This window comes from Pseudorca crassidens, chromosome 9, assembly GCF_039906515.1.
Source record: "Pseudorca crassidens isolate mPseCra1 chromosome 9, mPseCra1.hap1, whole genome shotgun sequence".
Lineage (NCBI taxonomy): Eukaryota > Metazoa > Chordata > Mammalia > Artiodactyla > Delphinidae > Pseudorca > Pseudorca crassidens.
The window spans coordinates 24,658,153-24,672,414 of record NC_090304.1 but is presented as its reverse complement, the minus strand read 5'-3'; the positions used below and the strand labels follow the sequence as shown (position 1 = coordinate 24,672,414).

General features: G+C 38.0%; 1 protein-coding gene across 3 annotated transcripts in view; it reads left to right on the top strand.

The window, feature by feature from the left end:
* Nucleotides 1–14,262, top strand: part of CAPRIN1 (cell cycle associated protein 1) — a 35,956-nt gene that overhangs the window by 8,547 nt on the left and 13,147 nt on the right. For 2 of the 3 annotated variants that reach the window (XM_067749463.1, XM_067749465.1), the window contains 8 exons: nt 4,346–4,408; nt 4,522–4,608; nt 6,937–7,175; nt 7,268–7,350; nt 10,994–11,131; nt 12,749–12,801; nt 12,879–12,965; nt 14,068–14,223. In XM_067749463.1, the coding sequence (XP_067605564.1) occupies nt 4,346–4,408; nt 4,522–4,608; nt 6,937–7,175; nt 7,268–7,350; nt 10,994–11,131; nt 12,749–12,801; nt 12,879–12,965; nt 14,068–14,223 (906 nt within the window). The remainder of the gene's footprint in view (nt 1–4,345; nt 4,409–4,521; nt 4,609–6,936; nt 7,176–7,267; nt 7,351–10,993; nt 11,132–12,748; nt 12,802–12,878; nt 12,966–14,067; nt 14,224–14,262) is intronic. The other variant, XM_067749464.1, reaches the window with a different exon arrangement.

Sequence of the window (14,262 nt, the reverse complement as noted above, 5' to 3'; positions counted from 1 at the left end):
CAGGAGAGTAGGACTGGACAGCACTTGTTGGGACAATTATTTCTTAGTACTACGTGACTATATAGTCTTTTGACATTTACTGGGTAATGTCTGTCCCACTGCTATCCCATGGTTCTGCTTTAGAGACTCTGAGTAGTCTGGAAAATGGCCTGATTTTTTATCTTGCTCATATGTGGTGCTATAAATGAATTTTTAATACATTCAGGCTGCTCAGTAGTTGAAAAAGGAACCCTAAATTGAATTTTCAGTATAGATATTTCAAGATAGAATCTAAGAGGGCAGGTTTCAGTTATATCAATATTGTGGTAGGCTTTCTGATTAAGATATCTGATGCTAGAAAAACGACTACATTCTCCTGGAAAAAAAAAACCTTAATATTCATTTTATGTGGATGATATGAGTAGAGAAAGAATTTGTCTTTACCACTTTATAAGTTAGGAACCACAAATTTGTCTTTACCACTTTATAAGTTAGGAACCATGTTCTAGCTTAGGGAAGAAAAAAAGCTGTGTTTGTCTGGAGTCCTTCACTCCTGTCTTTGCCTCTCTGTTTTTGTTGTGGTTAATGCTGGATCTGTCAGTTTGACAACCAAGTCCTTATTTATGTAGTGACTAAGTTCATACTACCAATTTTAACCCCAAATGAACAATTTTTCTACTTGTATTTAATGCATAGATCTTTATTTTGGCTGCACAGAGGTCTTTTTGCATCCTTTTTTGATGACAGTATTCCATGAAGATGTGTACTATGAAGCTGAGTTTCACAGAGTAGCTGCTTTCTCTGTTTATTTACCTCTTAACCTTCCAGTTATTGCTGTGTGACAGATTACTCCAACACTTACCTCATCGCATCATGAGCACAGAAGATGCCTGTCAGGGATTCAGACAGGGCATGCAGCAGGGTTGACCTGCTCTATGATGCCTGGGGCCTCAGCTGGGAAGACTCAGCCTTGTTTACTCACATGTCTGATGCCTGGGCTAGGATGACTTAACACTAGGATTGCTGACCAGAATTCTTACATGAGACCTGTCTTCATGGCTTAGCTTCCTCATAGCATGGCAGCCTCGGGGTTATTGAACTTCTTATATGTTAGCTCAGGATTCCAAACATGATTGGTTTTAGTGACCAGCAAACAGGGCAGAGATGCAGTGCTGTTAATGACTCAACCCTGGAAGTCATACGGGATTACTTCCACTGTACACTGTTGGTTGGCATCCACTCAATAAAATGGCAGAGGAATTGGATTAGTTCTTAATGGGGAAGTGCCAAGGTCACATTGTAGAACAGTACGTGGGAGCCATCTTTAGAAAATGTAATCTGCCATAGATCTCTGGGTTAGATGAATAGTAAATTTCCTATTGTGTAGAAAATTGGAGCTTTTCTGCTATAGGATATCTTGTCCTAGGATAATATAGATTCATACTCAAGGATTATTATAGGTGAAGGTCCTGACAATATCCTGAAATCTAACAATCTTAACATCTTTTATATAGCACAAGGTTTTAATTTTTTATTATATGTCTATTGCAGAATATCTAAGTGTACAAAAAAAGGAAAAAGATTCCACCTATAATTGTACCACTCAGGTACCATTCTTAACATTTAAAAAAATCTTTGTTTTTCATACGTATATGTGTGTGTGTGTGTGTATATATATATATATATATATATATATATAGGCATTTTTCAGGAGTTTTAAGTTCTCGAGACATTAAATGACAAAGTTAAAGCTAGGTATAGGGCTTCCCTGGTGGCGCAGTGGTTAAGAATCCTCCTGCCAATGCAGGGGAGGGACATGGGTTTGAGCCCTGGTCCGGAAAGATCCCGCATGCCACAGAGTAACTAAGCCTGGGCACCACAACTACTGAGCCTGCGCTCTAGAGCCGGCGAGCCACAGCTGCTGAAGCCCGTGCGCCTAGAGCCCGTGCTCTGCAACAAGAGAAGCCACCACAATGAGAAGCCCGTGCACCTCAACGAAAAGTAGCCCCCGCTTGCCACAGCTAGAGAAAGCCTGCGTGCGGCAATGAAGAAGACCCAACGCAGCCAAAAATAAATAAATAAATATTTTGTTTGTTTGTTTTGTTTTTTTGCGGTACGCGGGCCTCTCACTGCTGTGGCCCCTCCCGTTGCGGAGCACAGGCTCCGGACGCGCAGGCCCCACGGCAGTGGCTCACGTGGGATCCTCCCGGACCGGGGCACGAACCCGCGTCCCCTGCATCGGCAGGCGGACTCCCAACCACTGCGCCACCAGGGAAGCCCAAATTTATTTTTTTTAAAAAAAATCTAGGTATATAAAACTATCCCTTGGGCTTCTCTGGTGGCACAGTGGTTGAGAGTCCGCCTGCCGATGCAGGGGATGCGGGTTCGTGCCCCGGCGGAGCGGCGGGGCCCGTGAGCCATGGCCGCTGAGCCTGTGTGTCCCGAGCCTGTGCTCCGCAACGGGAGAGACCACAACAGTGAGAGGCCCGCGTACTGCAAAAAAAAAAAAAAACCCAAAAAAACCAAAAACAAAAAACTATCCCTTGTGGGATATGTAGGACATTCACTGTGTATTAATGTCCTGATCTAGCAACAGTTTCCTTGAAAAATGTATAATACCATAAAAAGGGAAGATAATAAATGCAAGGTATAAGCTAATAGTAGTTTTTCTTTTGCCTGGTTGCTAGAATTTTAACTGTGTACTGACACTAAATTTCAGGCCCCCCTTCTGTCTGCATATCTTCTATTTGTATATTTCTAAATAGTGAAATGCAGATTATAACGCTGTTATTACATCCTAAATCATAATTAAAAGCAAATCTTAACTTGTTTTTTATTTCTTAAAGAAAAATAAGCCTACCCTTTTAAAAAAATGAATGAACTGTCTTTGTTCCATCCTCAGAGTGTTTGAGGCAGTTGAGCTTATCTTTTGCACATGAGGTTAGGCCTGTCATATCAGTGTAAAAATCTTGATTTTCATCTGGTAGACTTGAATTTTATATGTGTTTAGTTGGAAGCTTGTTGATTGTGTAAATAGTTCACCTAAATAAAATTGGATAGTTTCATCATCCTTTAATGTTTTAATGATTGTATTGATTTTATTTACCTTCCGTATAACTAAGGAATTGTGATAGGCTGTTTCATTTAGGGTAGAATGGCTATGAAAGTTGACTACTGTCTTTTCTGCCATAAAGAAAATGGATCATTTGACCTAAAACACCTTTCTAGTGTTGCTTTTAAACTTGTTTCTGTGCCTCTGAATTTTATCAGACCCTTACTTTGTATTTGGTTTCTTCATTATTTTATTATTGCTAAGGGTAAAGTATTATATATGTTTGTAATTTATTGTGATTATTTAAAATTTTATTTTATTTTATTTTTTTAAAAAATATTTATTTGGCTGCGCTGGCTCTTAGTTGTGGCATGTGAGATCTTTGTTGTTGTGTGCAGGATCTAGGTCCCTTACCAAGGATGGCACCCCGGGCCCCTGCATTGGGAGCATGGAGTCTTAACCACTGGACCACCAGGGAATTCCGCCCGCGCCCCCCCCCCCGCCCCTCAATTTAGATTTCAACTTATTAAAACAATATCTGAATTTTTAACTGTGCTTCAGTACCTGAGTATCTCCGCGGGGGGTGGGCAGGGGGTGCCTATCTAATAGTAGTAGCCTAGGAAACCTCCAAAGTTTTCAACTTAGGGGTGGCGGGGAGGGAGATGACCTTGAACCAGAGGCTTAACTTCTTCCCCCCCCCACCCCCCCGCACGTTAATGACATCTGTGAGAAAATAATAAAAGAAAAGCTGTTGACTAGTGTACTGTGCCTGTAGGTGATATGATAGCTTGAAATTATTTCAGTTCAAGGGAAATGAATGAGGCATATCAAAGACAATATGCATGTGTGTTTATTCAGGAAAAATAAACTCTTTTATGTCACTTACATGAATTCTTTGGCAGGGGGAGGGAGGGACAAAAATTTAACACTTAATAAAATGTCTGATATGCTCACTTGGGTGTAACTGGGATTTTCACCAAATTGTGGCCCTCACTTATGTGGATGAGTATTATATGCCTGGGCCATCTGATGCATATCTTTTTTGAGAAACCTAAAAAATAAGCAGCGTTTTTTTCATTGGCTTATAATAACAGTATTTGGTATCATTCAGCATGGCTGGGGTATTTAAATTCATTTTTTAACTCACAATTAAAGCTATTTTATATACTAACTTAAACTGTAGTATATCTAAAAAGTATATTTATAGCAAGATTTGAGACAAACTTAGAGAATTATGTGGGTTTGTTATTTTAGCATGGTTAAGCTGGTATATACTTTCAGTATGGAATATAATTTTTTATTCTTTTAATATAGGGCAAGCTTGATGATTATCAGGAACGAATGAACAAAGGGGAAAGGCTTAATCAAGATCAGCTGGTAAAGATGTTATATTTTTATTAAGATTTTATGCTCATTAATTTTAATAGGAAAATTAATTTTGTGTTTCTTTGTGTTTCCAGTAAAGTCGGGTTCTTTCTTTGTTATTTTAGGATGCTGTATCTAAGTACCAGGAAGTCACAAATAACTTGGAGTTTGCAAAAGAACTACAGAGGAGTTTCATGGCATTAAGCCAAGATGTAAGTAAAAAATAGCATATGTTTATGAAATATTAAAAATGAGGAGGGCAGAAAATTTTGTCTCTTCGAGTTTTAATTCTTGCATTACTGTTGATAAGCTTTCTGCAAGGGGGAGAGGATTGGATCCAGTTATATCTAAGATGCTTTCCAATTCTGTAAAGTTTAGTGTAACTCCTGAAAGATGCCTTTTAAAAGGACTGAGTTTCATATATGACAGACATGTATCGTTGGTTTAAAAAATTATTTATGCAGATATAACAGCCTTCTGTATATACGGGATCTTCATCCAAGGATCGAAATCCTAGGTTGGTTGAATCTGCAGATACAGAGTGTGGACTGTAAGGGACTTGGAACATCCATGGATTTTGGTATCCACGGGGGGTGGGGTGGGGGGTGGTCCTGGAATCGATTCCCCTTGGCTACGGAGAGATAACTGTATAAACGTGATAGACATTTATCTTCCATGTATTCCTTATGCCTCATGACTATGTTACAATCCCGTTAACTATCAGAAAATAAAGAAACCTGTTGATATAATAGGTAACTACTTTCTCCATAGAGATCTTAAGGGATGCGGCCGACTAATATATTGCACTTGTATCAACTCTTGATCCAACAAAGTGGTGTGTTTTTCCCCAAACATCTTTTGATGTGACAGAAGCCTTTGGGAACAGGATAAAATTAAATATGAACAAAGTCAAATAAGTTGTTGAAAGTTGAGACCAGAAAATTGATATCCTTGTGAATTAGTGTTAGCTTATTTGGAGAAAGGCTTATAACAACGTTGAAATTTAAAGTTGTCTCTGATTTGGTGAAATGAATAAACAAAACAGTTTATTATGTGATGAGAGACAATGCAGTACAGAGATGAAGAGTTCTGATTGGAACCAAACTGCCTGATTTGAATCCTGATTCTGCCACTTTCACTTAATAGCTATATGACTTTGAAAGAGTCTATAGCTGTATAAGTCAGGGTTTTCCAGAGAAACAGAGCCAGTAGGATAGAAAGGAAAGGATGGGAGAAAAAGGGAGAGGGGAGAGGCAGTAATAGTGCCTCATTATAGGGTTGTGCTTATAACAGTAAAAATGGCAGTAATAGTGCCTACCTCATTATAGGGTTATGCTTATAACAGTATTTGATGTATAACTATTTCATGCACTTAATATTATTGTTACTTATTAAATTTGATTAAAGGTGGAAAATATTGATACCCCTCAAAACAGAGTAAGGGAAATTTAATTTACTCCCAAGTAGGGATTTGTTCCACTTGGCTTAGATCAGAGCCTCAGGCTTGATGAACCCTGTCCAATTTCTTGTTTCTGATTTAAAAAAAAAAATATGGGTCACAGAAGTAGAATTGCTATATACAATTTAATATAGAATCTATTTTTGAAGCTACTGTCACTATGTAAATGAAAATACTTGTATCCTCCTTTGCTTCTTTTTTTAACACTGGTGTTTTCAGGAACTTTTCACTGGGCCTTTAACTTCATTGGCAGTCCTTTTATTTAACTCTGATCCTTTGTTGCACTTTCCAGAGTTATTAAACGCTTTTTTTGTTTTGGTTCAAGAGCTTCTTTAACCTAGTTCCAGCCTACCTTTTCAAGTCTTCATAGTCTTCCCTACTTGAACTCCTCATTTCATCCAGAGTGGCTTTCTTTATTATCTTACTTTTGCTTTCTTGACTTATTTTCTCATTCCTGCCTTTCTTCCTAGAATGGAAGTGGTGGATTGTTGGGATGAGTAGTGGGTTTGACATCTTCTTGTGAGTCAATAGTAGGCAATTGAAATTAGTATTTTGAACCATTTTTTCATAGAGATAGACATAGATAAGATTTTTTTTTATTGTGGCTGTTGGTTGGGTTTCTTTTTTAATTGTCTCAGAACCTTAATTAAAATTTTTAGTTTTTATACTTTTTATTATGGAAAATTTAAAAACTAAAGAAAAGACTATAATGAGCTCACATTTACCTATACCTAGCTTTTACAGTTACCATGATTTCATGGGCAATTATATTTCATCTATACACCTACTCCCTTGCTCCCTGCCTGCTAGATTATTTTGAAGCAAATCCCCAATATATTGTTTCATTGATACCATTTCCATAGTGTAATACCTTCTAGGAAAAGATGTATTTTGAATTTCCAGCAGCTACTTAAAACAGATTACTTATTAAATTGTTTTTAAGTTGGGAGTCATTCTTTTGTATATCAGGGTCTCATTTAACTCAGCGAATGAAATATGTCTTATTTACATTGGACCTGAAATTGATGTAAAGGAGTTTCGTAAAACTTATTTCTACGTCTATGTTTATATTCTTATGCAGATTCAGAAAACAATAAAGAAGACAGCACGTCGGGAGCAGCTTATGAGAGAAGAAGCTGAACAGAAACGTTTAAAAACTGTGCTTGAGCTGCAGTATGTTTTGGACAAATTGGGAGATGACGAAGTGAGAACTGACCTCAAGCAAGGTTTGAATGGAGTGCCAATATTGTCAGAAGAGGAACTGTCGTTGCTGGATGAGTTCTACAAGTTAGCAGACCCTGAACGGGACATGAGCTTGAGGTATAGTGGTATTTGATAATAGAAATTTCTAAATGTTGTGTTGAGTAGACAACCGAAAGGTAATTAACTAGCTGTTTTATTATTATTACAAGGTTGAATGAGCAGTATGAACATGCCTCCATTCACCTGTGGGACTTGCTGGAAGGGAAGGAAAAACCTGTATGTGGAACAACCTGTGAGTATCACTGACAACTTTTGATTTTGTGACTAAGAATCTTTAAAATTTAATGTAAGATAGATACCTAGTGGGAAGCAGCTGCATAGCACAGGGAGATCAGCTCCATGCTTTGTGACCACCTAGAGGGGTGGGATAAGGGAGGGTGGGAGAAAGAGGCAAGAGGGAGGGGATATGGGGATATATAGCTGATACACTTCGTTATACAGCAGAAACTAACACAACATTGTAAAGCAATTATACTCCAATAAAGATGTTTAAAAAAAAAAAAAGTCAAATTCATAGAATCAAAGAAGGAAATGCTATTTTCCAGGGGCTGGGGGGAGGGGGAATGGGGACTTACTAATCACTGGGCATAAAGTTTCATTCAAGCAAGATGAATAAATTCTAGAGGTCTGCTGTACAACATTGCACCTGTAGTCAACAATAATATATGATACACTTAAATTTTGTTGAAAAAAAAATTTGTTAAAAGGTAGATCTCATGCTAAGGGTTCTTTCCACAATAAAATAAAATAAAAATAAATATTAAAGAAATTTTAGAACTGTGTAAATAACGTTAATCCACTGTTTACTTTTTGGTTTATTTTCTTTTTGTATCTTTTTATTTATTTATTTTTTGCAATTTTTTTGTGTGTAAGTCAAAACACCAGCATCAACCAATCAAAAATCTATAAAGATGGGAGTCCTAAATTAACATGGTTTTGTTCATAACTTATTTTGCTTGAGGTGGACAGATTAATACCAAATTGACTTTCATTGTTTTTGGTACTAGATGGGGACTGGTTTTTCCTTACAGATGAAATTTTGTGAAAAACATTTACTGCACCCTGTACATTCTACTCATGGTCATAGCCTTAGTCTATCTTTAGTTTTTCTTAAACTTCTGCCAATTTGGGACATTCATTTTTTCCTATGTTTTTTAAAAAGCTAATATCTAGGCCAGTATTCTATATGTGAACTCCTTAACTGTAAATATGCAGTTGTATGATTTTTTTTTTTTTTTTCGGTACGCGGGCCTCTCACTGCTGTGGCCTCTCCCGTTGCGGAGCACAGGCTTCGGACGCGCAGGCCCAGCGGCCATGGCTCATGGGCCCAGCCGCTCCGCGGCATGTGGGATCCTCCCAGACCGGGGCACGAATCCGTGTCCCCTGCATTGGCAGGTGGACTCTCACCAGTGCGCCACCAGGGAAGCCCTGTTGATTTTTTTTTGTTTTTAAAGGATATTTTTAAGTTACACTACCTCAGTAAATTAGGAATTTTAGATTTTAACCCCTTAGTCAGGGAGTAGATTCTTAGCTATTTTTAATGGCGATTTAGGGAAGTAGATTTTTGAACATATTAAGGCAAAAATATCTGTTTATACCCTGTTTTTAGCTATTTGGTTGAAAAGAGCTTATACTTTTTATGGCAAAATTGTATGATGTAATTTGGAGTGTATTTGCTTTAAGGAGATGGATAAATCAAATATGAGGAACCAATGCTTTTGTGTCTTTTCACGTAAGAAATCATTTTCTTGGTTTGTTAACTTGTGTTGTCTGTATTTCTTCGTTTAAAAAAAAAAACTTTTTGGCTTCTTGATTTTAGTTCTGCTACAAATATGTACTGAATTCCCCACTTGAAGTTTGATTAGAAAGCAGTTGACGTGTATAAACTTGTTAGCTTCAAAAAGTAGCTTTAGGTCAACCTGATAAAATTTTCATGAGCACTGTTGAGGAGTAACAAGGGTTAAAGTCTAAGCCGTAGCTTGTTTTGGTGTTATTTTCTACCTAGCCTCATTCCTGCATCTGAGGAATGTAACATCTTTATAGTTAATGGAAAGATATAATTTACTCATATTAGTGTTTTTATGTGCATTCAGTTTTCATAAGTTTTTTTAAAATAGTTCTGAGGCAGGAGATTCTGAAGCAGGGGAAGGAAAACATGTGAAGTGTTCAGCATTCAAAAGTTAATAGTTATTGGGACTTCCCTGGTGGTCCAGTGGTTAAGAATCCGCCTTCCAATGCAGGGGACACAGGTTTGGTCCCTGGTCGGGGAACTGAGATCCCACATGCTGCTGGGCAACTGATCCCACGTGCCACAACTAGAGAAGAGTGAAAGATCCCGCATGCCGCAACGAAGATCCTGTGTGCTGCAACTAAGACCCGACACAGCCAAATAAATAAACATATATATTATATGTGTGTGTGTGTGTGTGAATATATATATATGTGTGTGTGTGTGTGTGTGTGTATATATATATATATATAAAAAGTTAATATTTATTTAGTTATTTATTTGGCTGTGCTGTGTGGCTTGCGGGGTTTTAGTTCCCTGACCAGGGCTTGAACCGGGCCCTCAGCAGTGAGAGCGCAGTCCTAACTACTGGACTGCCAGGGAATTCCCAATAGCTTTACTTTTTAAAAAAAAAATATTTATTTATTTATTTGGTTGCATCGGGTCTTAGTTGCAGCTCTCGGGCTCCTTAGTTGTGGCTTGTGAACTCTTAGTTGCGGCATGCGTGTGGGATCTAGTTCCCGGACCAGGGATCGAATCTGGGACCCCTGCACTGGGAGCGTGGAGTCTTAACCACTGTAACACTTGGGAAGTCCCCCTATAGTTTTACTTTTAATAGCATTAATTTTATAATACTTTGATATAATGTCCCTGAAGTTTCATTTTTCTGTATAGTGACCTATTTAATAGTCTTGCTCTACATCTACTATACAAGGCCAGGAAATGGAGATTAACTCCTGACACAAACCTTCCCCCACCGCCCTGTCCCCTTTACGTACCAAATTCTGACAATTTTATTTTCCTTTTAAATATCTTTTGAATCTACTTCTTTTTCTCTACTTTTCTGCCTTTCTGTTGTCTAATGCAGTCTCTTAACTGAATTCACCATCCATTCCTCTTTAAAATCTTTTAATGGTTTTATTTTAATCACATTTTATATACATTTGCCCTTAGTTTGTAAGACCTTGCATATTCTGGCTCTTACCAGTCTCTCCAGACTCATCTTTCCTTATGCGTTTTCTCACTCCCTATGCTCCCGCCACAATGCATACTTTAATTTTCTTGTATTTGGCACCCTGTGTACAGGGCTTTGTAGATGCTGTTGCCTCTGCCTTGAAACACTTGTTTCCTCTCTACTACTCACCTTTCAGATCCCAGCTCTTGCAGCCCTTATACCAGAAAAGCCTCTCATGGTCTCTCCCTGATTAGGTCCAGTCCATTGTACTTCTGTGTAGTACTTTTCACAGATGTAATTTTACTGTTTTTGTGAGTATTTGATAACTCTTCTTTATTGGACTGTTCACTTAGTGAGGGCAGATACTGTATCTTTACATACCTCTCTGTAGCCCCAGTGCCTAGTTCATTGCTTAACATACAGTTAGGTGCTAAGTAAATGTTTATTGAATGAATAAATGATAATTGTCAGGGTTTTTTTGGACTAACTTATTTAAAATACTTAAAAATTTAATACAAATAATTTCTTGTTCCCTATTCTGTAATAAATTTCTGTTGGAATTTAATGGTTTTATGTTTTTAAGTAACGGTTGATGGGTTTTTTTTTCTTACCACTATATTTTGTAGAATGTTGAATCTTTTAAGTCAGGCATCCTCAGATAGTCCAAGACTATAATTAATATTCTGTTTTTAGATAAAGCTCTAAAGGAAATTGTTGAGCGTGTTTTCCAGTCAAACTACTTTGACAGCACTCACAACCACCAGAATGGGCTGTGTGAGGAAGAAGAGGCAGCCTCAGCACCTGCAGTTGAAGACCAGGTAGCTGAAGCTGGTGAGTACTCAGGTGGATATGAGCTTTAGTTTAGGGTCCTGGTTTTACTTTCCTTTGCCACAAGTTCAAGCTATACATTTATTTAGTTATATTTGTACACTTAGATCTTTAAAGAAACTTTAAGCATGACCAAATATTAAGACAAAGCATGTTAAGAGTAATTCCCAGAGGCATTAAATATCAGTTGTTTATCTTTTTTTTAGTTTTATTTTTAAAATTATTTTATTTTTGGCTGTGTTGGGTCTTTGTTGCTGCGCGCGGGCTCTTCTCTAGTTGCGGCGAGCGGGGGCTACTCTTTGTTGCGGTGTGCTGGATTCTCATTGTGGTGGCTTCTCTTGTTGCGGAGCACGGGCTCTAGGCGTGTGGGCTTCAGTAGTTCTGGCACGTGGGCTCAGTAGTTGTGGCTCGCAGGCTCTGGAGCACAGGCTCAGTAGTTGTGGCGCACAGGCTTAGTTGCTCCACAGCATGTGTGATCTTCCTGGACCAGGGCTCGAACCTATGTCCCTTGCATCAGCAGGTGGATTCTTAACCAGTGTGCCACCAGGGAAGCCCCTATCTTGTTTATGTTGATCATTGTTACAGACTGGTATTTCTCTTGCTGCAGTATTGCTAGGCTGGAGTATGGATGAGGGAGCAACTGTTGTAAGGTTTTTCAAATAGGTTTTTGGCTGATGTACACAGATTTATTGCTGCTTGCAATGCCAGTATATGAGGTGAATGGTATGAGGTTTTCTGGTTTTTTTTATGATGGAGTGATTATAACTCCATGATCTTGAACTATAAATTCCTCAGTCACCAGAGATCTATTCTGGCACCTAGCACATCACTAATAGGTAGGTAAGCACTTACTGTGAGGACTTTTATGATAATGTAAGATGATGAATAAAATTTTGAGTACTGTAGGGAGTGTTGTTGGAGCATAAACTTTATAATGGGTAAAAGCATGGATTCCAGAATCAGACTGCCTGGATAGAATCTTGGCTACAACACGTATTAGCTGTGTAACTTTGGGCAACCTACTGAACTTCTCTGTACCTCAGGTTCTTCATTTAGGAAGTAATTTGTAAAGTATGTATACAGTGCCTGGCACATGGTAAGCATTAGGTTGAAACTAGAAGGGAACATTGCACATCAATGGAATTTATGGTTGCAGATCAATATAAGGCAGTAAGGCAGTCTTTTTTTTTTTTTTTTTTTTTTGGCTGTGCTGTGAGGCTTGTGGGATCTAAGTTCCCCAACTAGGGATGGAACCCAGGCCCAGGCAGTGAAAGTGCCGAGTCCTAATCACTGGACTGCCAGGGAATTCCCAAGACATTTTTTTCCCCCCTTACCACTTTTACCAAGTAAAATAGAGACTAGGATGCTGCTTTATTGGCATTATACTTGATCCAGAATAATTACTATAGAAACTAAAATAATTGTGGAATAAATGGTAAAGAAAACACTTTCTGAGTATATTGTAAGAATAATAAAGTACAGAAACGTACTGTTAACTATAACTTTGTAAATAAATTCAGACTATGTGATGGTGAACTGTTTACTTATTTGGATTTAAATGAATTGTTAACTTAAAAAAAGTTTTCTTACACTCTTTTGTATCGTTTTTTAACCTCTTAGAACCTGAGCCTGCAGAAGAATACACTGAACAAAGTGAAGTTGAATCAACAGAGGTATGATTTTTATTTAATGCTAGCTTTCCCTTTCTGCCTTTCAAACAGAGGTCTCAAACATTTACTTTGCTTTGCAGTATGTAAATAGACAATTTATGGCAGAAACACAGTTCAGCAGTGGTGAAAAGGAGCAGGTAGATGAGTGGACAGTTGAAACAGTTGAGGTAAGAGCTCTCTGTTACAAGGTTGATGTCTTTTGTCTTTAGTTAGTAATTCTTATCTCTCCTAAGAACAATTTTAGATTGTTAAGTCTTTTGCATTCTTAGTACATTTATTAGAATAACAAACTCATCATGTAAGACTGTTCTGTTTAAAAGGTGATTTGTTTGTCGTTGAGGATATTTAATATAATCACTGCTTTGCTGATACAATTACAAAAAAATATACAAATATCCATTTATAATTTATGGGGTTAATCTGTCTTTTAAAGTACATGATTTGTCTGTTATCAGGTTGCTCTATAAAAATCTGGGCTCCCACATGGATAGCCTTCAGAAAGACTACCTTACAGGGGTACGTTGGAGTGTCATCTTAGACTTCTCCTTCACCCTAGTGCTGTTTGGTTACCAGGCTCTGTTAGCTCAGTATTGCTTACAAAGGAAATAAGGTTGTGACTTGCCCAGGCTTAACAGATATGACTTGCCCAGACTTAAAAGCCAGACAGAGGAATATAAATTTGATGTAATAAAAATTAGTGATATTTTTCAGTAGCAGGGAATTACTAAAAACAATAATCAGAAATTATTAGAGCTAGAAAAATGACAGAGTGAGCTTTGGCTTTTGTAACAGTTTTGATGAGGTGATAGAGCTTGATCCTATGGTATTGCCAGAGAGAATGAAATGATGGGAACTCAAAGCTTGATGATAATAATAGCTAACATTTCTTGAATGCTCATTATATATCATGTACTGAGATAGATATATATTTGGTATAGATATATAGGTTTGCTTAATATAGAAGGCTTAACAGTTTAAGCAAAACACATAATTTTAGGAAGTTATAACAGGTAGTCTTTCTTGAAAGCAGTTTACAAGGTAAATCTGAAATGCAACATGGTGACCCTGTGGAATTGGGAACACTATAGAAGTGATAGCATTGATCAGAGTGTTAAATTTGGCATAATTTGGTCAGGTTGAATACATTCCAGTCTGCTATTCTGTTTACAGTGTAGGTGGTGTATGTAATTTGGGGACCAGTCATGATGATAATGAGTGGAGCTCTGTCATTCTACCAACCCAGTCCCCTCTCCTTCTCTCCCATTTTAGGTGGTAAATTCACTCCAGCAGCAACCTCAGGCTGCATCTCCTTCAGTACCAGAGCCCCACTCTTTGACCCCAGTGGCTCAGGCAGATCCCCTCGTGAGAAGACAGCGAGTACAGGACCTTATGGCGCAAATGCAGGGGCCCTATAATTTCATACAGGTAGGTGCTATTTAGTCAAACACTATGACAGAAGGGTTA